The 26,388-nt window shown below is 34.4% G+C and overlaps 1 protein-coding gene across 2 annotated transcripts; it reads left to right on the top strand.

The window, feature by feature from the left end:
* Positions 1-73: 73 nt before the first annotated feature.
* Positions 74-16,840, top strand: LOC136801279 (nuclear migration protein nudC-like). Of its 2 annotated transcripts, XM_067057907.1 has the most exons (12): positions 103-296; positions 8,512-8,589; positions 8,869-8,913; positions 9,462-9,668; positions 12,026-12,148; positions 12,526-12,594; positions 12,766-12,825; positions 13,012-13,077; positions 14,031-14,114; positions 14,409-14,477; positions 14,795-14,844; positions 16,658-16,840. In XM_067057907.1, exons 1-12 carry the CDS (start codon positions 225-227, stop codon positions 16,707-16,709), a joined length of 975 nt encoding a protein of 324 aa, XP_066914008.1. In that variant the 5' UTR covers positions 103-224; the 3' UTR covers positions 16,710-16,840. The 2 variants fall into 2 exon arrangements, with proteins under 2 accessions (XP_066914007.1, XP_066914008.1); XM_067057906.1 differs by lacking the exons at positions 12,026-12,148; positions 12,526-12,594; positions 12,766-12,825; ... (3 more) ...; positions 14,795-14,844; positions 16,658-16,840 and adding an exon at positions 9,814-11,878 and having other exon boundaries at positions 74-296.
* Positions 16,841-26,388: the final 9,548 nt, after the last annotated feature.

Raw genomic sequence — 26,388 nt, 5'->3', positions numbered from 1 at the left:
ACCGGGTGGGTAGAAAAGCGGAAAGCTTATCCAAGCTGGCATTCACACTATTTTCCCCGGTTCCTCATAAATCAAAGAAGGTAAAAATTCCGCTTGAGAGGCAGCTTTGAGTTTTGCGTGCTTTCGAGGCGAGCAGTTTTCACCAGAAGTCCTTTCGTCTTCGTAAGGCTGGCGCTTGTCCTTGGGAATCTTGGTAATTTACCAGGATTTGTGGTTGCTTTGCCATGGGTAGTGAAGAAAAGTTCGATGGCATGCTGCTTGCGATGGCGCAACAGCATGAAGGTGGAATAAAAGAAGTGAGTAGTCAAGTTTTGATACAAATTTGAAATTATATGGGGCAATTAGGTTTTCGTTTGGGGTGCTCTTTCTACAAAAATATCAAACAGTTACATCAATATGCCTTCTTACCTGTCTTTAAAAATATAAATAAAAGTAATCACGGAAAAGGACGCGAAAAAAAAAGCCATAGTGTGAGAACAGAGTAATCAAACTCGTTAGAAAAAGTACCATTAGAAGTCATAAAAAATCAACCTGAATAAATGCAAAACGTTTGCAGTTTTTTATATCATTAAACAAAAGAATAAAACGCGCGTAACGTCAGTTGATTGTCAGGGCGATTTTGAAAATTGGAGCCTCTAGATGGTCTTAAAACGCATCAAAATAGCTTAATAGTTGTGATATAGGAAGAAAAAATATTATTTAATTCGGTTTTACCCTTGTCGACCGACGGAGGTGCTCCGCCCGCTGAGGTTCGAAAAATTGACCCTACGTGGGACTCGAAATTTGCGAAAAAAGTGACCCGAATGGGACTGGAATTCCAAAATTTTCTCAAATTTTCTACTTTTTCCCCAAATTTTCCAAAAATACGCTACGAGGGACTGATTTTTCTATTTTGGTGTTTTAGCGACCCTACCAGGGACTCCTGGAGGTTAAAAAAGGTACCCTGACCAGCGGAGCATCCCGTAACCCATTTTGCCCTAGTACCCCCCCCCCCGTGTTTTTCCCAGGGCATTACCCCCCTCTTGCCCCCCCCCCCCCCCCCGGTTACTACGGCTACTGCTCTCAACTTGACTTTTTTGTAACTCTACTTTTTTAACTCGACTTTTCTGAGCCTCAAAAAGATAGCAATAAGTTAAAGAAAAGAAAGTAATAAATTTCAAAAAAAGATAGTATTATATTTGAAAAGATAGTATTATATTTGAAAAGATAGTATTATATTTGAAAAGATAGTATTATAATTGAAAAGATAGTAATTATATTTAAAAAGATAGTATTGTATTTGAAAAGATAGTATTGTATTTGAAAAGATAGTATTGTATTTGAAAAGAAAGTATTATATTTGAAGAAGATAGTATTATAAAAATGATAGTATTTTATAGCGCTTTCGCGCGCCATAAAAATTCCAGAGAACTTCATAATTCCCCAAACAACATTACATTACTATGTCAAACTCCCATCACATAAATTTTACAATTACGTCAGAGTAGACTACGCTCGCCACCGAAGAGGTTTATTTGGAAAGGGTAATTATATTTTATTGTTTGCTTCCTTTTTAAAGATTCGCCGGGTTGGAAAAGTATGAATTTCTTTGTACATATTTTACCTACCCCAAATATTTAGGAGGCTGAGTTTTAAACGAATCGTCAAGTTGAAACGAACGGTGAATGTATCAAGGTCTGTTTTATTTACCCCCTGGTGACTTAACAAAAGAGACTTAACTCGATGTTACAATCCAATTATTTAAAGTTTGTCTAGTCTCGGCCTTTTTATAATGAGCGAGACATACGTTCTCTGATTACGCAATTTTCATATTGACATTTTCGAGGCATTTTGATGTAACTGTCAAATGCCATTTCTGGTAGGAACTATATGGAACGCCATAGCTGCCATAAGTGCTCTTTTTATGCGCTCTTTTTTCATTATGATGCTCTCTTTTCATTCGCTCTTTTCTTTCGGTTCGCTCTTTTATTCGGTCTTTTGGTTTGCTCATACGCTATTTCGGTTCGCTCATACCATACGCTCTTTTCGTTTGCTCATTCGCTCTTTTCGTTCGCTCATTCGCTCTTTTCGTTTGCTTATGTGCTCTTTTATTCGCTCTTTTGGCGCGCTCTTTTAATTCGCTCTTTTATTAGCGTTCGCTAAGCGCATTCAGTTTGCTCTTTTATTCGCTCTTTTAATTCGTTCATGCGCTCTTTTATTCCCTCTTTTCATTCGTTGTTGCACTCTTTTATTCCCTCTTTTCATTCGTTGTTGCACTCTTTTATTCCCTCTTTTCATTCGTTGTTGCGCTCTTTTCATGCAAAACGGTGGCCCTAAGTCTCCAAATTTGAATTTCTCGATTTTGGCGTTTTTGCAACGAATGCTGATGGCTCTTGAGGTTCTGCAGCAAGATCTGGCAGATCTGGTGAATGCGCAGTAGGAATTGGAGATTTAGGCCTGTTTAGGCGAATGTTATGGTGGAGTTGATGGTTCTGGCGAATGTGAATCAAAGATTGATGGTTCTGGAGGTTCTACATCAGGATGATGGTTCTGGTGAATGTGCATCAGGAGTTGATGTTACTGGTGAATGTGCAGCAGTAGTTGGTGGTTGTGTTGAATTTGGTGGTTTGATGGTTCCATTGTAATCACCAGTTCCATCAACACCAGCATTATATTCACCAGAACCATCAACTCCACTATCATATTCAGCAGAACCACCAGAGAAATGCACTGTTTTTGATAATTAGCTGTCTAAATGACCTTTTGTTATTTAAAGGAAGGTTGAATTTCAATGAAATGAAAGGAGGAAAATCCGTTGAAAAAGGCCAAATAATCTGTTAAAATTCATAAAAATACATCAAATATGGGTTTTGAGGTAGATCCAGCCTTACATAGACTTTATCCAGTCTAGAACCAAAAATTTGAGGAAAATTTTGGTAAAACTAAATTAAATTGATTTTGATGAAGATTTTAAACCCTTTCGACCCTTCACTTTCAAAATTTTTGTGTTCTGTTACTGAAAAATGCTCTTAATCATGTAAAGGCTATTGCAATTACCAAATTTAAAGTAAAAATTTGATATGTCGATTTTTGAGCACTTTCTGAAAGTAACTTTTTTATTCAATTGAGCATAACTTTTGATCTAATGAATCAAATTTAATAAATGACCCATCAAAATTTATTCTTTCCAATGAAATAGGAGTGATTCTTTTAAAATTTTTAGATTTCAAGAAAATTAATTTCAAAGAGAGAAACTTTTTTGTGGCGCACCCGGTAGAAGATAGGAAAGTACCACAGATTTGTCTATTCATGAACATGGTCTATTAGACTATTGTAATATCAATATGCGTCCTTTAAGCTTGACAAAGTTTAGAAATATGTAAGAAACATTTAAGGCTTAAAAGGCCAATTTCTTGATAAGAAACATTGAAAAAATGTGTATTTCAGAAACTTCTCAATACACACTCATGACTCCATGAACATAGCTTCAAAACTCATCAAAACTCATCAAAAACTTAGAAAATAGCTCACAAAGTCCAAAAATAAAAAAAAAGAAGACAAAGAGAAGTGTCAAGGCATGTCTGCCCTAATGCAAATTCCAGTGCTTCACCCGCCATCTTTACTTCAAATATTGATGCACAACAAGAATTTGATTTTAAAATATAACAAAGATAATATCCAACCCTTTCCTTTGAGTTGTGGGAATTTGTTACTATCTCCCTAGTCGTAAAAAAGAGATACAGCCTTTGAAAAAAAGATGGGCTGTGTCGTAAAAACCAAGGACTGTATGACAGACTGTCTAAATAAACACAGCAAAACAGCAGGCCATTTATTTTTAATTTCTGATAGATTTGATTTCTGCCCACTCATATTTTGAAAATCCATTTTTCTGATGTTTTTTTTGCGGACTGACCGACTGAATCATTTTTTACCTAAAGCTCAAAAGTTAGTTGTGTTGATTGTGGTCCAATAAGATGAAAAATTCTAAAATAATATGTGAAAAGATCTAAAATAATATGTGAAAAGATCCTGCATCAATGCTAAAACACATCCAGAAAGAGAAATTAAAGCCCTCGCTGTAAGCAGCTGTAAGTTATAAAACAGGGTGGCCACGCATTCTGAAAAATCTGGAAAAAGTGGAAAAATTAGCTGGAAATAGGTACATTTTCCAAATAGGAGGGCTGGAAAAACTGGAAAAGTCTTTTTATTTTTTGATTTTGACTTTATGTCAGGAATTAGTTAGAATTATTATGTGATTAGCATAACTTAGTTGGATAAATTTTGGCGTGGATTTAATTTGACGAATGACCGAAATGCAAATTTTGGCGGGGATTTTATTTGGTGAATGCTCAATTTTGTAAAACTTTGCGGGGATTTAATTTGGCAAAAGACAAATTAAGGTGTTTTGTAGAAGCTCAGAATAGAAAAAATCGTACGTGTAATTTTCATAAGATCGGTTATAAAGGTAAAAATAGTTTGTTAAAATGTATATGGTTTTAACCCTTTCCGGACGCACAGGCCACTGGGTGGCCCATGAATCGTGTTCCTATATGACGCACGGGCCACCGGGTGGCCCATAGCTTTGTAAAAGATTTTAACAGTTTTGGCGCCAAAATACAATAACATGGTTTTGAATAATGATTTTGAGATAAATTTCCCGTAACCTGCAAAAAACCGCTTTTCGATATCTTGTTTACAATTAGAATTATAAATTTTTTCATGTTTGTTGTAAATTTACTCAGGCTAAATCTGTAAGGGAAAAATTGCTCAAAAATTTGGACAAAACATCACTTTACTCAGATTCTTGGAAAGCTTTTGACATGAAATTTTTTTTATGCGGTCATTATTTCAATTCTCTAAATCATATTCAAAGTTCAAGGCGTAAAGCAACTGCCTTTTACTCTATTTTTTTATTCAAAGTCAAAAATTTGGCCTTTCCGAAAAAAAATCTGCCGATTTTTCGGTCACGTGACCAGGTGTCAGCCATATTTCAAATTTTTTTTTGGTATTTCAAAACCCCTATTACATGTGAAAAAAATGAGGTATTACTTATCGTGATATCTTTTATCAATCACTTTCTATTGCAATTTTAGTGAAGCCAGTCAAAAATCAAATTTTTGTTTGCGTCATATAGCCGTGAAATCATGCGTCCGGAAAGGGTTAATACACGATCAGCTTAAGAAAGGCAAAATTTTTGAAGGCACCGAAAGTAATTGGGTCGGACATGATGTCCGACTAGAATCGATTTGGGTCGGACATTTCAGCAATTGGGTCGGACAATGTCCGACCGTTATTTCGAGCCCTGAAAACATGATTTTCCTTTAATTTTGGCGGGGATTTAATTTGACGAAAGGGAAATTTCTAAAAATTTGTGGCAGGGACTTAATTAGGCGAATTGCCAAATCTGGAAATTTTGGCGAGGATTTAATTTGGCAAATTGTGGCAAAATTTGAAAAATTCGTCAATTTTTTATCCCTGTCAAAATTTATCCACTAGTTGCAGGGGGTTTGTGCAAAAGACTAAACATTGAAAATTTTTCAAATCCTCCATTTTGATTGAACCAATCATGAAGGTAATAAAGATATAGATGGAGAGAAAATTTCTCGGTAATGACCTAAATGGTCGTTGAAATCTTTTATAAATCTATTCAAAGCGGCTTTTCTTTGATGTACCATCATTGGAAGCAAAAAACATCAATTTCTAACTTTATAAGAACAGAAAGAGGCTAGTCCGTTGATTTTGAAAAACTTAATTTTGCGAGAAATCTTAGTTAAAATGCGATTCGAAATAGTTTCAACTGATTTAAGGATAAAAGAATATATTAATATCATAAGGACACATTTTTGGGCTGGCATTTTGTGAACATTGAGAGCAGGGGGGGGGTCAGGGTCCAGGATACCAACCCAGGGCCCAAAAGCCTGACTTTTCGAGATTTGAAAGTAGTAGACACCACCACCCCTAAATTGGTATCAATACCAACTTGAAAACCCCAATTTTCTAAAAAAGGGGGGACCCACCCCCCTAAGTTAGTATCGATACCAACATGAAAATCCTGATTTTCTGAAAAAGGGGGGACCAATCCCCCTAAATTGGTATCAATACGAACTTGAAAATCTCGATTTTTCTGAAAAAGGGGGACCCACCCCCTCCCTAAATTGGCAATCAGTAAAAATGCAAGAAGTAATACGCATAGGATACTGCATACAAGGGACGCTAAACAAAATCTGTGGATGTTTTTATTCAAAGAACATTCCTCTTATTAATCACTTATATTATGTACCACACTTTAGACTCCTGAAAATGAAAACAAGTTTTTCTCATTCTAACACAACGTAAAGTAAGTTTCTTGAACTAAATTGGCAAAATGTATCAAATTTATAAAACTAGTTGATAAACTAGGCTAGATAAAAAACCTATTGTATTAGGCACGTCTAGAGTATTTGTAAGCCTATATGATAAACGTTATGTACAGAAAAACTTTATCACGACTAAAAAAATTTCAGTTTGTTCAACTCTAGTTTTGAATGAATTTTGGTTGATTGAAAGGATTGAGAGCAGCAAAAGTTAAATAAAAATTTAATTTCAATTATGGAATGAATGCTTTTATATGGAATCAGGGTATAGTGTAAACGATTCAAATAAGTTTTTATACTTACATTATACAACATTTTAAATCAGATACCAATTTCAAATTCAGCAAAAACTAGAAAAAAGGAGGACCTCATTTTGGTATCAATACCAACTTAAAGATTCCCTAATTTTCCAAAAAAGGGGGACCCACCCCCTCATTTTGGTATCAATACCAACTTGACTTTTTGAAATTTGAAAAAAAAAATTGACACCACCCCCTGGCCATGGGTTTGGTATCTGGATCCTGACCCCTCCCCCCTGTTGAGAGTCGCATCACATTATCATTGAAAGTTTCTTATCTTAAAATCTTCATGTCTAAGTGGGCAGCGGTTTTCATACTCTGACAAAATGATCAATACAAGGTTCCTAATGGTAACACGTAATTCTTTTTTAAATCTATCGATGGCTTTGTGGGCAGCTTCCCCTAGAAGTTTAGAGTATTGTGCTTATTATGTGAAGTTTTTTTCAATTTTTCATGACAAGGCTATTATATTTCGATATACTTGTTAAAAATGTAATGTCTTTTCATTCATCTTAAATATTCCCACGAGTATACCCAAAATTAATTATCTTATTCCCAAAACAACCAAACAGCTGTTTGCTTCCAATGATAAATCAGAATAGAACAAAAGGCATTGACTCTCCATCTGTCTCCATCTACCTTTATCACCTTTATGAACCAATAAAAAAACTCTTTATGTTTTACTTTTTTACTCAAAATCTTCAAAGTTAAAACATTTATTTATGATCACGAGTTTTGTCATCGAATTCCCACTCTCTTTAGAGATGGAGAGAGAAGAGATTGTGATGAAGTTCAGGGTTCGAATTATAGCTTTGCACTTCGCAAAATGCGAAGCAAATTTTAAGTTTAGCGACCCAAAAAGATTTCCTAACTCAAAAATGCGAAGCTAAAAAAAACTTTAAGAAAACACATATTTTGCTACTTAATCCATTTCTTTATAAACTCTCTACCTTGCATCTTTATTCACTCGTTTATCTATTGCTTTATCAACTTGCTACTTCGCTACTTTATTCATTCCTTTATGCATTGCTTTATAAACTCCCAAATTTATTCATTCGTTTATCTATTGCTTTATAAACTTGCTACTTATAGCTACTTTATTCACTCGTTTATCTATTGCTTTATAAACTCGCTACTTTGCTGCTTCATTCATTCGTGTATCTATTGCTTTATAAACTTGCTACATAGCTACTTTATTCACTCGTTTAAATCTATTCCTTTATAAACTCGCTACTTCGCTGCTTCATTCACTCGTTTATCTATTGCTTTATAAACTCGCTACTTTGCTGCTTCATTCATTCGTGTATCTATTGCTTTATAAACTTGCTACATAGCTACTTTATTCACTCGTTTAAATCTATTCCTTTATAAACTCGCTACTTCACTGCTTCATTCATTCGTTTATCTATTGCTTTATAAACTCGCTACCTCACAACTTTTTTCATTCGTTTATCTATTGCTTTACCAACTCGCTACTTCAAAGCTTTATTAATTTGTCTGTCTATTGTTTCAGAAACTCACTAACTTTGCTTTGTCTACAATCTCACACAACAGCCTAAGTCTTACTTCGCTTTTCTAGAGAAATGCATTGAAGATACTTTCGCATTTTCTTTCAAACAACATCGCAAAATACTAAAAATGCTTCGCAAACAGTGAAAAAAATTTTCACCTGCGGCGCTGCTCTTTTTTACCTCGCTTCGCTCGGAAGAATTGCGAAGCTCCTGAAATTTATAATTCGAACCCTGAAGTTATCAAGCCCAAAGTGCCAGAAAATTTGTCAGTTTTCTAAGTCACAAGGGGTCAAGAACCTCATAACTCTTTTTCAAACTTGAAATAGTGTATTTTACAGTGAATAATTTTTTTCTATTCTTTTACTTTAGGTTTTGAAGACATTTTTTGGTTTCCTTCATCGCAAGACTGATTTTTTTCATGGAGCACCAGCTGGAGTTCCAAGAAGTGTAAGGATTTTTTTGTTGCAAGATTTTCTACAAACTTACTTATTTTACTCAAAACCTTCCGATCCATATAGAATTGAAATAAGAAGCTCTAGTTGAAATTTCAAGAAAATTGTTTTTTCTGTGCTGTAGTTCCATTAATGGCTTTTAAAAGGCATGGAAAAATTGTCTACTTTTGTGACAAATAATTTTGCTGCAAAATTGAGCATATGCGTTTTTTTTATATCTAGATTTAATTTCACATTTTTTAAGGCTATTAAGTAATTTTTTCTCATATTTTAGACAATCCTTGAAGTGTTGAAGGAATTCGAAGATGCTGCTGAGAAAGTAATATTATCATTATTTTTCTGAATTTTTAAATGATTCTTTCTCATCTCTCAATTATATATGCTTTTAATCTAAGGATTGTGATAATGCATTTCATTGAATAATTAGATTGATTTGACATGATAAGCAGATGTATTCAATAGGTAAGTTGGTTAATAGAATTGAGAAAATGCACTATTTTGTTGAAAATGATACTCTGTGGACTTATGGTCCTTTATAAATGCTCATGCCTTTTGGCTTAATATCACAATGTCGTTCAGGGATTTTTCTAAGCACTCTTTAATGTCTGTATATCGGCCAAAATACTCAATCTAAGAAAATACCATTTTTTCTAATTTTTGCCTGAAGTGCGAATCAGTACCACCAGGGGGTTTGGCCAATTTCGGACGTCTGATCTTAAAGGTTGCGCAGAATGCATGAATAGTTTAAATTTTCATAAAAAACACTTTATCTTGAATTTTCTGACTTTGCCCCAAAAATGACTGTTGACGCCCTACCCTAATACTATCAATAATGGACTCATTCTCAGGTTTTATTTTTTCTTTCAGAAAAAGGAAGAAGTACAGAAAGAAAAACAGCAACGAGAAAAGGAGTTCAAAGAATTGAAAGAACGCCAGAAGAGAAAAGAAAAGGAAGAATTTGAAAAAGCTGGGGAGAGCGCCAAAATTGAAGAGATCACTGAGGAAGAAGCAGACAAAATTAACAAGGAAAATGAGAAAAAAGAATGTGACAAATCGAAAGCAGACCCCACTAAGGTTAGTTTACTTTTCTGTTGAATTTTAAGTCTTTCATTCCACACTTTGGTTTTCTCTCCCATTGATGTTCAAATGGAGGTGCTCCCTTGATACAATTTTGCACTTTGAAAAAAAATTTTGATTTGGGTTTTCTTTTTCTTTTAAGATAACTCAATTCGCAACCAAGGGCAATAAAACAAGAAGCCTCTCGTTGGTAAAGCAAACTACACCAAAAACACCCAAGCCTGCAAAGACTGCCACAAAACGCCCTAGTTCTTCCGACTCTTTACCCGAGGATGATGCTACCCCTTCTAAGAGAGTAGGCAGACCAAAACTTGAGTTTGATGGTGAACGTGCAAAAAATTTGATTTCGTTGGGATTTACAATGAGTCAAGTTTCGAATGCTCTTGGTATCTCTGATGGAACTTTGAGACGTTTTCGTAGTACAGAATCATGTTTTCTTTATGATAAAATAAGTAATGAAGACCTTGATAAGGCAGTTTCGGAGATTAAAAAACAACACCCGAATATGGGTGAGAAAAGATTACTTGGTTTATTACGAGGTCGAGGAATCAGAATTCAGAGATCCAGGTTGCGTGAAAGTATCCATCGAGTTGACCCCAATGGTCCAAAATCAAGATGCAATGCTGGTATTCTTCTTGTAAACTCCAGAACATTAATGGGAGATATTCAAAAACCAAAATGTGGCCGTTCTAAGAAAGAAAGTAGTGGTATTCAAATTCCTGTCAATTGCCCTTCTCCAAACTCTGTCTGGCGCCTTGACTCAATGGAGAAACTTGAGCGTTGGAAACTCAGTATTACGTTTGGATTAGACATGTTTAGTAGAATGATGACATTTATCATAGCTTCAAACTCATCGGGAAAAAAGCAATCTGAGAATATTGAAACTACATTCCGCGAAAGTGTCCACTGTTATCAATGGCCTGACATGATTTCAACAGATGAAAAGGACGAGAAGTCCCTGATTTGGAAAGCCATGGTTGATCATCGCGGTGATCTTTCTGTGGAGATGTCCAACAAATTAGAGCGAGTACAATGGATTACTATCATCAAGAACGATATGAACACCAATATTCTTACTCCTCTTGTTGATATTTTCACTCAGTTGGAAATTGAAGGCTCGTTGAACATTGCCAATGAAACTGACCTCTTTTGTTTACACTTTGTTTATCTACCCAGGATCAATAAACTACTACACGATTTTGCATGTTGTTATAATGCCTGTTGTATTCCTCGTGGAAATGGTGCAACTCCTTCTCAAATCTTCTACGCTCATAATGAACATGTTAATGCCAATTCCAAAGATATTTTACCAAGTTTAATAAGCAAGGAGGAGAATTGTCCTGACATTTGTTTGCTAGACGTTTCACCCATCCCTGCCGATATGTTTCAAGAACTGAAGGAACACGTGGACCCACTGGAGGAATGTGCAGATGGCGGTAAAAACCTCTATTTCAATACTGGTCGATTTGTGACACGATGTCTTAAAGCAGTTATGGATGCAAACGCTGAAAGTAACACCTCAGATCCAGGGCTCGCCAAGGAAAACATATGTATTGAAAGTCCCACCCAATATCCTGGTGAAGAGATCCAGGTGATCCTTGAAGAAACAACATCAGGGAACTCTGTTGTGGTTGTTGAGAGTGGGAATTCTTTAGAAGAGAACATTTTGGCGAAGCTTCAAGAAGCTTCAAAGTCATTAGAAGGAGATTCTATGGAAGAAAAATCTACCCAAGAAATTATTGAATCTTTAATGTCACAAGCAGCTTCAGAACTTAAAGACCAGGACACCTCTATTGATTTGAAATCATCCAACAGAAACTACTTGACTGAAATCAATGGGCAGCAAGTAGTCATTCTTGACAGCTCCAAGGAGGAGATTGGAGACTCGGTCTCCAAAACATTCGTTAATCTAGACCCTGCTTCACTTGTTATCCTTAATTCAGCTGAGCTCGACAATTCAGACATTGAATTGCAAATCGCCACCCGAGAACCACAGTCTTCAGAAGCATTGGAAAGTGATATCATAACGATTGCTGAAGATCAAGTGCCTGCTGCTCTAGTTGCTTCTAACGTGCAGCCTGTCAAAAATGTTCTCTAGCAGTGTATATTAATTGACTAACATTTTCTTAACACTTGCATACTATGTTAAAATTAATTTATTTTGTTTGTATTTAAATGTTGTTGGTAAAAATAACTGGTAAAATTTATTTTTTTATCTGAAATGTACTTGACGAGCCCATAATTTTTTTGAGGATTTTTAAGTTCTGTTCTTGAAGCTATTCAATACAATGAATGCAAACTGTCACTTTTTCCATTACAACTTTCTTCTCCCTTAAAAACCAAAACAAACACAGGACAAAGAAAATGAGGAAAATGAAGAAGAAGATGAGGACGCCAAAGGGAAAATCAAACCGAATGTAGGAAATGGTGCTGATCTCGAGAAATACAGATGGGTGCAAACGTTGGCTGATATAGATGTAAGTGAAAAGTATTTTACTTAACCCATTTTAGCTATTTCTTAAATGCCACGTACTTCAGCCGTGTTTTAGCTCTTGTTTTCCTCAATAAGTCATTTAAAACACAATATAGTGTCATTATTTGAGTGAGTTGTCATTTTCAAGATACAAACTATATAGCATATCGGAAATCTTGAAGTCGCCACCAAAGTGATTTTTATTAGCCTTCCCTGGGTGTAGAATGATGAACTTTCCTGCTTTAGACTCTGAATTCTCTAGTTTTCATCGAGTCCATGGAAGTTAACTGATAAGATCTGACTACACAGAGTATTCTGAATAGCCTTTGAAGATACCTATTTGAAGTAGTAGCCCTAAAAATACTTGGCTTCTCTTTTTAGTTGTACGTTCCAACTGGACTGAAAGTTCCGTTAAAGTCGAGAGATATCATCGTTGAATTCACCCATTCGGTAAGACTTTAAAAACACTTTACAACAGAATTTTTTTGATTATTTCAGTACCCTTTTTAACCATGGTCCATTTGTCTAAAGACTTCCCTTGTTGATTTCAATAAGAAGTCTCATTCTTGATGCAATGCTCGTTCATACTCTCAATGATTATCCGTCTTTCTTTCACTTTAGCATTTGAAAGTTGGGTTGAAAGGCCACCCACCGATCATAGATGATGAAATGCCCAACAAGGTACTTATCCTCATATTTAATTTTGAGTTTTGTTGCTCGTTATGTATTTGGTATAGGTTGGCATAAAGAATCAGCTTTAATGAAACGATTCACCTCCATGTCTTGAATGTAAAACGCCTGTTATTATTCAGAGCTTTTATGAGCAGATTGTGGACCTTAATTCAACGACTCTTTTCTCACTTTCAGGTCAAAGTGGAAGAGTGTTACTGGACGTTAGAAGATAGAAAACTGATTCACATATTTTTGGAAAAGGTATTCTTACTGTTTTGCATTCATATCTCTATGCCCCATTCGAAGCTGTTATTGTTCTCTTGAATAACAACATCAGTCAAAGTGGCGGCCATATGAAAAAACCAACAACTTTTCAGGTCATCTGACTTCTTAACACATGAAGTTTAGATATCACCCAAAAGTTGTACATTCTTTCATCTTTCAAATCTTTATCTTAACGTGAAACAAATCAATTGCCCCATTCGAAGCTGATGTCGTTCTCTTGAATAATATCATCAGTCAAAATGGTGGCCAAACGAAAAAGCCAAAAACTTTTCAGGTCATCTGACTTCTTAACACATGAAGTTTAGATATCACCCAAAAGTTGCACACTCTTTCCTCAAATCTGTCAAACTTTTTTGACTGTTGAAGCCCCCTATGAAACAATCTAAAGCTCTTAACCCCTAATTACTCTCTTCTGGAATTCTGGGAACGGACTTTGCATCATAATAAGTAATCTTTTTAATTTTTTCGGAATACTTGATTTATTTTTTCAAAACTTGTTCAATTATTTTTGACGTTTAGTTTTAATCTCAGATGACTAATTTTAGGATTATTCTTTATTTTTTTTGTTCATCCCGTATTCCAGCTTGGGATTAAAGTGAACCAAATTTATTGCCCCATTCGAAGCTGTTGTTGTTCTCTTGAATAACATCATCAGTCAAAATGGCGGCCAAATGAAAAACCAACAACTTTTCAGGTCATCTGACTTCTTAACACATGAAGTTTAGATATCACCCACAAGTTGTACATTCTGATTTAATTTTAAGACTTTCGCAGTCCGAGAAAACTGCAACAGAAAGTATCTAATCGATAGCTGAAAAAAATCTATTACACTGAACAAAGATTGGGTTTGATGTTTTTTCAAATGAAAAACCGATTAAGCATCTTTACTACATAATATTTAACGGAATATAATATTCATGTTTTCCCAGGTCAACAAGATGGAATGGTGGGATAAAATCGTTAACAGTGATCCACTCATGAACACAAAGAAAGTTCAACCAGAAAATTCCAAGGTAATTTGTTATTCATGGAGCACAAGATCGTTTGTAGTTTTCATAACTATGTTTTGGAATATATTAGAATTACAAAAGAATATTTAAAGTCGAATATTCGAACAATTCAAAAATCAAAATTGGAATTTTTAGGTCACGTATTTCAAAAATATGGTGGTTGAAGTTTTAACGGAAATGATAAAATAGAACAAAAAATAGAACAAAAAGTATGAATTATCTACGTATTTCAACATCGCTAAAAAGAAGTCATTATTTGGGATTTTCATTAGTTCAATGTCCTTCTTTTCTTTGCAGCTGTCTGATTTAGACGGTGAAACACGCAGTATGGTGGAAAAGATGATGTATGACCAGCGACAAAAGGAGGTAATCCATTACTCATTCCTTGTAATGAAAGGGAGGGCGTCTTCATTTTGAGGTCTATTGGAAGTCTTTGGATGGATTTTCCTGTCCTTACTTCAGTCAGCTATAGTGCTTTTAGAAAGAATTAGCTCGTAATTTGATTGTTCAGGGCATGCGCAGAACAGGTGCTGTTTTAGAAGATGAAAAATTGTGATAGAAATATCATATCAATTTCTTTCCTCGGTTTTGCAGCTTAGTCTTGAGTGATGACACTAGCTCGACCTGAAATAGATGGATATGATGTTTCTCAGTTGCTAAATGTTTTCTTGTTTTATTTTCAGATGGGAAAACCTACTTCTGACGAACAAAAGAAACAAGATATGTTAGCAAAGTATGTATTCTTTTCCTCTTCACACCGTTTTCCCTATCGGATTGATCGAATTAAAAACATCGCAAGCAAATTTACGAGACGATTCGCGACGTTTCCAACGCTTTTTTGTGAGACAAATTTGCAAATGATCGAGTATTATTTAAACTTAAGTAAATTCAAAGCTGATTCCACTTGCTTTAGGCAACGATGTAAAAATAATAGATAACCAACTACCTCTAGAAGGCACTTCTCCCAAGAGAACAACCATTGTTTTCCTATTGTAATGAGCACTCCTTTAAATAGCTCCGTGTGCAGTGCGTGTTATGCGTTTAGCTCGATTTTGACACACTTTTTGACATCCATTGAATTGATAGAAAATTTGAATTGTTATTTACTGCAAATTTTGGAATTTTTTTCAAAAGATAAAGAGACAAATTGACTACGGATCGGCCTGATACCACTTAATCTTCATCTGGATAAATAAACGCTCATAAAATGATGTTATCTGAAAAATATATGTGTGATTTGATTTGAAGTGCGATATCTCACGAATGAAAAGTGCATGAAGGTTGCCTGATACAAAATAAACAGATGAATGTTTATAGAACAATAATATCTAATTAAAAAATTCCTTCTGTGAGGCTGCCTATAGGAAAATACACTTTTTCTAACCCAAATTTTGGAAAAATATACATCACGTGATCGATTCTGTCAAATAGAAGGTTGCAAATGAAGCAAGTTTTTATTTAATTGCACTTTTTACGATGCAAAATGTCATTAATATTTTTACAACCATAACAAGGATGTTTTTTGAGAATCAAGGCAAGTTGGTTATCTATTATTTTTACATCGTTGCTTTAGGTCACTACTACAACAAGGTTTTCTAGTCCAATATTGCTTTGTCAGAGACTTGTTAGGAAAAAACTGCTTGGGTTACTAATAACAACTGGCTAGTATTGATTTTCCGGTAATCCCTTAGTAATAGTTTCAACCCCTTCACTAATGTGTAACCACAAAACTTGCATTTGGACACCATAATGCACCTATATTGCCCCATTCGAAGCTGATGTCGTTTTCTTCAATAACATCATTGGTCAAAGTGGCGGCCAAATGAAAAGCCAACAACTTTTCAGGTCATCTGACTTCCAAACACGTGAAGTTTAGATATCACCCAAAAGTTGTACATTCCAAAGTATCAAAATTTCTCGGTTGGATAACGGAATACTTATATCATATACTGGCAACCGATGATAATTGCCTATTGATTAGTCAAACACAATACAAGGGTTGCAAAATTATATCAATGCAATCAAAACATGTGATTACTCGAAAAAGTTCACGTGATTTTATTCCCATGTTACTTGATGCTTTACAACTTACATCTAATAAATTTGTTAGTGTCAATAAATTCTAACCAATCAGAAATAAATGTCATGTAACAAGCACATAACAATCTCGAGTAAAAGCGTGAATTGTATTCAGACTTTAATTTTGCAACCTGTGTATTGCCCCATTCGAAGCTGTTTTTGTTCTCTTGAATAACATCATCAGTCAAAGTGGCGGCCAAATGAAAAACCAACAACTTTTCAGGTCATCTGACTTCTTATTACATGAAGTTTAGATATCACCCAAAGGTTGTACACTATGGAATTTACTGAGCTACGTATCAAAAATCTGTTCACGAACTTTCCATTCCACCACGTTGAATTGCATAGCATAATCAGCATCGCTTTATAGTGTTCTCTGAAGTAATTATTACTTTCCCAAAAGAGCAATTTCCCTCATGATCAGTTAGGGAAGTTTATTTGACGTTATACCTCAATTCTTTTCGCAGGTTCATGGCGCAGCACCCAGAAATGGACTTCTCAAAAGCCAAGTTCGCGTAACTATGGAGATATATTACACAACAAAACTGACAACATCGCCGCATTTTCCGTTCAAACATGTACATTATTTTATATAAATTAGAAGGGACTTTCCTATTGCTCTTTTTCAAGAAATATTCTTTGAAAAATAACCCGTGACTCTCTGATTATAAAACCGGCTGTAGACTTGATTTACTCGGAGAAGTGTAAAAAGAAGACAGCCTCTATGATTACCCAAAGTGTTTTGATCGTTTCTATCAAAAAGTTTTTGCTTTGATCCAAAAAATTGGCCGGTTTCTATATGCTATGATCATAAAAAGTGGATTTCCAAACTTTCAGTGTGAAGTAACAAATTTTATACTATTTTTTTGTCTAAAAAATTCTCACCACGTGATATTAAATTGTTTCGATAAAATGCTAGGGAATTCTGAGCAGGAAAATATAGGTATCTTTTGGTCTGAGTGAAATGTTCCGAAAATATAAACCCTAAACTTTACGCATAATTAGACTCGAAACAAACGAATTTCGTCACATCACGCTAATTATGCAGATTTTTTATCAATAACAAAGGAAATTCATTAATGCGAGACCTTTTTAATTTGTTGTTCTACGGGCGCGACCGACCCAGCATTTGCCGCAAACGAAAAAATAAAATATTAAATTTCCTATGACACAAATTTCTATTACTAGTCATTAAAAAAATTCAGACATAAAAAAATTTAAAATAATCTAGAAACATAAATTCTATACATGAAAAATTTTCGACCAAGAGATTATTTTAAAATATTACTTAAAGCCTAATTACCTTCCTTGATTAATGAAAATGTTATTTTTATTTTACCGACCGACCGACTCATTTTTTGCTGACGATCTGCCCGTAGAACAACAAATTAAATTGGTCTCGCCTAACCGAAACAAACTCTCCCTTCAGGGCAAAGGAACTGGTATATGACGAGTTGTATTTTCATTGTTTTCAAGAAGCTGTTTTTCTATCTCTTTACACTGAAGGTTTACTGCAGGTGTACCCAATGAAGTTTAAGCCCGGAGGGTTAAAGTCGAATCTCGAACCTTTTTTCAGGCAAGAGAAAGTCGCTGTATTTTTGACGACGGATTGAATCTAGCGATACCTTTGTTTTCGAGTGATATTTTTTCGAAACTTAGCGCGGTAAATTTAGGCTTCAATCTGTCATTTCTGTGAAAGCCAGGTGAACCGCGCTAGAACGCGCAACTTTGATAGCCTTCAAATCCTACCAAGGAGATTCGATTCAAAAAATAATTAGTAAAATGTACGTGTCTAAAATCTATCTTTCACTCCCTTTATTGGATGAATTTTCTTTCGTTAATATCATGCAAATCCCAGAGGAAAAAAACCCACTTTTTTCTTGCAGTTCTAACATGTATTTATTTGAAAGATTTCTATAATAAATCACGATTATTACCGTCAACTGCCCTAACTTGGCCCTGGCCTGTATTTTCACTTACTGTTAAATCTCTTTGACAACAAATTTGTTTTGATAACTCAGCGAATAGAAAGGGTGGGATTTTCCAGCCAGCCGTCGTGCAAGGCACTGAGAGTGAGAGGCCACGTGTGCCAAAAAGAAGGGTCGTTTGAAATGCGGCAACCTCATTGTTTGCGCGAAGGAGCGATGGGAAGCAGATTTCGATATAAACTTCTGTAAGGGATTATTTGTCAATTAATTGTACACATGCGTTGTTTCAACTTGTCAGCATTGTATTGTTGTAAAGGAAAAGATAAGAGGTAAGACTAGCCTAATTTCTAATCCTGATATAGGAGTTTAAGTTTAGACTGTGAGATGAAAAGCTTTTAGCTTTTTTATATCTTTGAGATTATTTCTCTAGTAAACTAGTAAAACTCTCGAGAATAGATGTAAAATAAATGAAAATATTCTTACCCGAGACTGCCTTTTCATCCATCATATATTATTTATTCTCGAGAGTTTTACTAGTTTACTAGAGAAATAATCTCAAAGATATAAAAAAGCTAAAAGCTTTTCATCTCACAGTCTAAACTTAAACTCCTATATTAGGATCTACTTTTCTGGCTGGCTTTTGCAAGTTTTTGCAAGGTTTAGATTCCAGAGATTCACTGAACTTTCAGCTGTAAGCATATGTCAGCATAGAGTACCATAGACTACTAAACTAGTCGGTTATTACTTATAACCTTATAATAAAAATTTCAATCAAATAATGTAAATACTAATTAAATATTCAGCGCGCGTGAGAGAAAAGGAAAATAACCGACTAGAAGAAGCTACTTCCAACGCCTTTTTTTCTTCACCTAAGATCGTAAGGAGACTGTATCATGTCTGACCCGACCCGTGCGGGATTGCATTTATTTTTCTTTCTGTTTATTGCGTTTTTATAGAGTTTGGAAACTATTCTAGTCGCGAGTTAGGGAGTTGCTAGTTTCGAGTTGGGGAGTTAAAAAATTACCGGCTACCGAAAAAGAATAACATACATCAAAAGTACGATTTTGAAAGTAAATGTAATATGAGAGTAATATATAACACATATAATACGTATAATACATATACCACCTGTAATATGCTTATTTGCCTTAAACACGTGCGCTGAGAGCATGGAAAGCTATTTTCTACTGCCAATTCATATCCAATTATATTTCCTGCATCATATTGAGTATAAATATAATTCTTGATTAAAGTGACTTTAGACCCATTGTATTTTATAATGTGATCAAAATTTTTATTAAAAAGTTTCAATTCCAATGATAAAATGACAAAAAAGAACTTGTCATGTTGTCAGCATTATGGCATTATGACAATGACATAACAGTACTAAGTATTTTGGCTTTGCTAGCCAGCACATTACCATTTTCATGATCTTAAAGTCAATAATATGTTTGGTACTGGCTAATTTGAAATTTGTACTTTTGGGCTACATTAGTTTAAATTAGAAAATTTTCGGTCGCCGTAAAGTTTTACGAACATCCCAACTCGAAACTAGCAACTCCCAAACTCCCCAACTCACCAACTAGAAAATTACCTAGACTCGTTTTTATAAATGCTCATTTATTTATATGTTCCCATGTTCAATGTTACTATCTTTTTATTTGGAGCTTGATATATGGGTCTGTTTTCAACGACTAGTTTACTAGTCTAATGTCAGCATGGTTTCTCTTATTCAGTTTCACTTTCGGTTATTCCCGAATTCCGAGTAAAAGGGTGAATGAAAACGTTTTGGGCGACCAGGTTTTAAAACAATAAAAATGAGAAGGGCGGCGTAGAGGGCGTAGTAGGCGATACGTGCTGCCCATACTCACCTGTAAATAGCAAAAATCCGATGCTTTTTCGCACATCGAAAGAAACAGCAAATAAAACCAAATATTTTTTTGGATTGTGTGGTGGACGAGCCTTGGGGAGTGTAGAGTGGGGAGTTTTGCTGTGTGTGTGGCAAGGTGGTAATTTTTCTGATAAAGGTAATCAGTTAAGATTTATAAAATTTTTAGGTACGTATATACCGTATAACTTGCTCTAATGTCAACATCCCTCCCTCTAATTTCGACACCCTTTTTATCAGCTGAAATTGATAGAAAAGTTGAAACTGTCTGGACTGTTTTCCTTGGCTAGTGGCAGTTAGTCACACTAGGAAATTAAGCTGTCACAAAAAAACAACATCAGTCATCTACAGGATACATTTCAACAACAAGGATGAGAGTTACCTGAATCAGGTTCGCAAGACAATATTAATTAAAACTTGAAAGTTGGAAATACTGATAATAGTATCTACTTGTGATAATACTGTGACACATAGAATCCAGGTCCTGCAAAATACAGCAATCAGGCTTATGACTTTCCAAGAACCCAGAGCATCAGTTACCGTAACTTGCTCTGAACTCAAAATCCTAAAATTCTTCGATCTTGTTGAAACTCTTAACATCATGTTTATATATCGCTATCTCAACAGATATCTGCCTTCCGATTGCCTTTCCACTTTCTCCATTTCCTTAATCCCTCATGACATTGAGACTAGAGCTAACCATATCAGCCTTCTCTTCATCAAAAACGTTAACACAACAACCTTTGGCCTTCACTCGCTTACACGGCTAGCTTCACGACAGTGGAATAACTTACAAGAGCATCACGATGACAAAAATCTCCATAAGTAGTAGTAGTAGTAGTAGTAGTATTTTATTTTTCATGATTGTAGTAGTAATAATATGTAATATATCAATAATGAGATCATTATGAATAAATTAAATATGTATTTAGGTATATCAAAATGGAAACATGATTTTGAAAGGTGAATTTTGAAAGTAATTCAAAGAAAAAAAAAAAAAAAAAAATTAATAAAAGTTTTATAGCTTTACTGTCACTGTTCAATCAAAGCAATTAGTAATCAGATACAAGATAATTGTGTAAGTTTATCCTAAGTTCACAACCAGTTAAGTCAGTCAAGGGATAAGCAGGAAAATTCTGTTGTAAATCATTCCACTGGACAATGGTACTATAGGTGATAGATTCTGTACCATACATAAAAGTTCTGAAAGAGGGCCTGAAAAGAAGACGCACTGATTTCCCTCTGGTTCTTTGTTTATGTTGATAAAAGTTTAGAGAGAAAAGATTCTTGAGTCTAATTGGAGAAAAGCCACATAAGATCCTGTGAGCAAGAGTTATATTTAGTAGATTAATGTGATCAGAAATTTTAAGAAGATTAAGTTCATAAAAGATTTTACTAGAGTGAGCATTGAAATCAGAAAAAGTCATGATTCGTAAGCATCGTTTTTGAAGTTTAAAGACTCTTTCCACATTATAGTTATGTTTTTGACCCCAGATTTGGCAAGCATAATTATTAAGATGCGAAAAAAATAGAGCATAATAAATCTGAAGTAGTGTAGATAGAGGAACAAAATGTCTGGGTTTAGAAATTATTCCATTGGCACTACTTAATTTAGAGCATAGATCGTTTGTGTTTATTCTCCAATTTAAAAAGTGATCAAGAGTTACACCAAGGTATTTGACTGATTCGCTTAAGTTTAGGGGAATATTATTAATCGAAAGCTGAAGATTATGTTTGATTTGTTTGTGTACATTCCTGAAAAGTAAAATTTTAGTTTTAGCTACATTCAAAGGATTTTGTTTGCACAAAGCCATATATAAAGATTTTGGAGATCTGCATTGATACTTTCTTCAATGTTAATAAGAGATTTATCTGAGTAGATTAGACTCGTGTCATCTGCAAAAAGGGAGGTTAGGGAATGTTCAATTGCATTACATAGATCATTAATGTAAATTAAAAATAAAAGAGGGCCTAGAACAGAACCTTGAGGAACACCTGTTGAGATTTTACGTGCGTTTGAATTTGCACCTGAATATGAAACATATTGAATTCTATTAGAAAGATATGATTGAAACCAATTATTGGGAAATACCTCTGATACCATAGAGTTCTAATTTCTTGAGTAGGATTTTGTGGTCAACTGTGTCAAAAGCTTTTTTCAGATCAATGAAAACACCACAGGAGAACTTGCTATCATCTAGTGACCTACGAATCTCTTCAGTAAGAGAGATTAGAGCAAGATTTGTAGAATGATTTTTTCTAAAGCCAAATTGTCTTTCTGAGAGAATATCATGGAAATCTAGGAAAGACATTAATCTTGAGAAAACAAGTTTTTCAAATATTTTATCAATGTTCGATAATAGTGAAATTGGACGGTAGTTATCAACATCCTGATTAGATCCCTTATTTTTGAAAACTGGGATTACTTTAATAGTTTTAAGGGAGTTTGGAAAAATTCCAGTTTGAAAAGTGAGATTTAGGATTTTTTTCTAAAAATAGTTGCAAGGGAGTCTGGAACTGTGTCAAAAATTTTACCAGGAATACTAAAATCACCTGAGCTTTTACTGTGATTTAGGGATTTGAAAATGTTTAATAATTCATCCTTGTTAACTGGGGTAAAGAAAAATGAGTTGCCTGATGTTGGTCTTTTTATGTATTCTTTAAAATCTCCAATGTTTGGTATCTCAGCTTGAATTTTAGTTGCTATGGTAGTGAAAAATTTATTAAACTCATTAGAAACTTCAGTAGGCTCAGAAATGATTTCGTTTTTTTAGAAGAGTTTTTTAAGACAATATTAGACTGTTCCTTCTTCTTTTTGTATATGATTTCATTTATAGCTTCCCAGGTTTTTTTAGGGTTTGTAGAATTTAGGTAAAATAATTTTTGAAATAATTCTTTTTGCTGGCTTTCAGTAAATTGATGATTAAGTTTCTATAAAATTTGTATTTTTGACGTAGGTTAGCTTCATTGATTGGATCTTTAGCATTGATGGATTTTTTTAAAAGTTTATCTCTGACTGACATTGAGGTAGATATACCATTTGTGACCCATGGCTTTAATTTTTTCTTTTTTTGCTTTTTGGAATTTTTTTTAATGGGTACATTCTCATTAATCAATTCTGTAAGTTTGCTGTAAAAGTTATCAAATGAAATATTTGGGTCATTTTGATCAATTTTTAAAATTTCTTCCCAGTTGAAATCATTGAAAGTATTACTGAAATTTTGTTGGTTAAAATTTTTCCAATCTTTGTAATAGCCTTTTGTTTTATCAGATAAGTTATCGAATTGAGAATTATTAAAAATACAAAATTGTAAAAGGTGATCAGCTATTCCAGTAATGAAATTGCCACTACTAGTGCAGTAAGGTGTTGGAGAAATGAAAATATTGTCTATCAATGTTCTAGATTTATCAGTGATTCTTGTAGGAAGGGTTATGTGTGGTTTGATTAAATAACTACTGAGGATATCAAGGAATTCGAAAATTTCAGGTTTTGATTCAAACTCAAGAAGATCTAGATTGAAATCCCCTAATAAAACTAAAGTTTTGTTTTCTTTGCTTACTTTATCAAGGAGAATACCAAATTTGGGTAAAAAATCTTTAATTTTGAGTGTTGGGTGTTTATAGATTGAACCTACAATCAGATCAGATGTTCCAACAAAGGCTTCTGCAAAAGTTGATTCAAGAAATTTAGGGACATAAAGGAGGTTTTCAAGATCATTTCTTCGAAAAGGCTTCAGATTTTCATCAATGTAGAGTGAAGAACCACCAGCTTCAGCCTCAGTGGGTGTATGAAAAGATTTATAATCCTCAATAGGGAAATCAATATGCTCTGAACGAATTCTAGTTTCAGTGATGCCAATAATTTTAAATCTGTGATTTATTTTTTTGCTAAGAAAAGTGTGGAAGTTGTCGAAATCCTTGAACCACTAGACTTAGTATCACATGTCCGAAAATTCTACCTTAATAAATATGCCCCTCAACCACCCCCTCATCAGGAACAGTAATTGCACACAGAATGCTTCTTAGATGTATATATTTTTCACTAAAAAACTAAAAATGTAAATATTTAACATAAGTATATTTAAAAAACATACGACTAACATTAGATTTTATTTAGATTAGATTTTACAAAACTTTTATTTTATTTTAATAGTTTTCATTTCTTTATTAGGTTGCACCATTTGTAATTAGGTTTCTAAACTTGGTGTCCCTTCCTTCGGGTAAATATATGTTTTGAATTGAATTGAAAAAAAACAAAATAAAACGTGCAGCAGCCAAAATCAACCAACCAAAATTTTTCATTCAATTCCCGAGACAGTGCTTCGATTTTTAAGGCCTTGTTTATACGCTAAAGTAAAAACAATTCTGCACATGTAAATGGGTCATTGTTTAAGGTCCGGCAAAATTTCCCGGAGATAGCCTATCCGGCGGTGCGCGGATCTAGGTGGGTTCCACCTCCCCCGTAGATCTTTTTCTTGGGAAGTTGATCTTCAAATTAGTTTTCAAGGTTGGCTTGGCTCAAATTTTTTCATCTAGGGCTCAAATTTTAGGCAATTTCTCAAAGTTTTTGAAAATGTTAATTTCATTAAAAAGTGCCGGGTTATTTTTTCATGAATCCCTTTAGAAGTTTTGCGGCACATTTTTTTGCTTGAGAGTCAAGTAAACGATATAGCGCTTTCGCAGCATTAATCTTTGATACACATTTCGGCGGGACGCTAGTGTGACTAACTGAGTGGTCACAGAGGAATAATCTTTTTTCAATCAGTGATTCAAGCTTTCATATTATTCCTGTCTCTAAAGAAGGGTGTCAGAATTAGAGGAGGGATGTCGATATTAGACCAACTTACAGTAGATATCTTTAAAAAATGGAACCTTTAAACTTGCATAGCCATCAAATGACTGACCAATCAAAGCAGAAAAATTTCAAAACAAATGAACTGCGCAGCTCCGCTCGCAGCTCTACTCTACCATTTGTTTTTATTTAACTTTGTATTTCAATGACCAACCAGGTCATTCAATTGAGGGGTATGCATGTTAGCCTCCACTGACAGTCTAAACTTAAACTCCTATATCAGGATTAAAAACTAGGCTAGTCTTACCTCTTTTATCTTTTCCTTTACAACAATACAATGCTGACAAGTCGACACAACACATGTCAGTTACATCAATATGCCTTCTTACCTGTCTTTAAAAATATAAATAAAAGTAATCACGGAAAAGGACGCGAAAAAAAGACATAAGTGTGAGAACAGAGTAATCAAACTCATTAGAAAAAGTACCATTAGAAGTCATAAAAAATCGAAATTCCAGAGAACTTCATAATTCCCCAAACAACATTACATTACTATGTCAAACTCCCATCACATAAATTTTACAATTACGTCAGAGTAGACTACGCTCGCCACCGAAGAGGTTTATTTGGAAAGGGTAATTATATTTTATTGTTCGCTTCTTTTTTAAAGATTCGCCGGTTTGGAAAAGTATGAATTTCTTTGTACATATTTTACCTACCCCAAATATTTAGGAGGCTGAGTTTTAAACGAATTGTCAAGTTGAAACGAACGATAAATGTATCAAGGTCTGTTTTATTTACCCCCTGGTGACTTAACAAAAGAGACTTAACTCGATGTTACAATCCAATTATTGAAAGTTTGTCTCGGCCTTTTTATAATGAGCGAGACATACGTTCTCTGATTACGCAATTTTCATATTGACATTTTCGAGGCATTTTGATGTAACTGCATGTGTATTTGTATATTGACCAGTAATCCCTGAGAGAAGATTTATAGAAATTTGCAACAAAAACGAAAGTGGTCTCTTCTACTGATTACTTCCCAGTGCTCCTTTGCAGCTGTTTATCAAATTTCCACCAATGAGGTTGCTGTATTTCAAACAGCCCTTCTGTTTGGCACCTGTGGCCTTTCAGTGCCTTGCACGACGGGTGGCTGTAAAATCCCACCCTTCATATATTTGTTTCAATCCGTGATCTGTGGCTTAGGTTTTTTCTCATCTTCAATTTACTGAAGAAAGCGGGAATTTGATGCAAGAGTTAGATTGTCAACAAAGTGCCGTAAAAAATCATTGAATAAAAGAAGAACTTAAAATCTTAAATATTTTCATTTTGAAGAATAGGTGCAAAAAAGTGAAACATAGAAAAGTTTCATTTTTCATTGCATTAATCGAAATGGGGGATTTGGAAAATTTTCTATGTTTAGTTTTTTGCACAAAACTCTGTAACTATGGGCGAGCACCTCGTTGCTAAGATGTTAGCTTGAAATCAAAAATGAAACCACTCAAAATGAAAGTAAAATCGGGCCCTACTCGAAATCCCGTAATCTTTATATATACAAGTTTAAGTCTATACTGACTGATGCAAATTACC

The sequence above is a fragment of the Clytia hemisphaerica genome, unplaced genomic scaffold (genome assembly GCF_902728285.1).
Source record: "Clytia hemisphaerica strain Z4C2 unplaced genomic scaffold, Clytia hemisphaerica genome assembly, whole genome shotgun sequence".
Classification (NCBI taxonomy): Eukaryota; Metazoa; Cnidaria; class Hydrozoa; order Leptothecata; family Clytiidae; genus Clytia; species Clytia hemisphaerica.
Note: the sequence above shows the minus strand (reverse complement) of the source record. Positions and strands in the feature narration are given on the sequence as shown.

Coding starts and splice junctions, on each gene's coding strand:
- LOC136801279 (XM_067057906.1), top strand. CDS start 225: ATGGGTAGTGAAGAAAAGTTCGATGGCATGCTGCTTGCGATGGCGCAA. Junction 297..8,511: donor ATGAAGGTGGAATAAAAGAA/GTGAGTAGTCAA, acceptor CTTTTACTTTAG/GTTTTGAAGACATTTTTTGG. Junction 8,914..9,461: donor TCGAAGATGCTGCTGAGAAA/GTAATATTATCA, acceptor TTTTTCTTTCAG/AAAAAGGAAGAAGTACAGAA.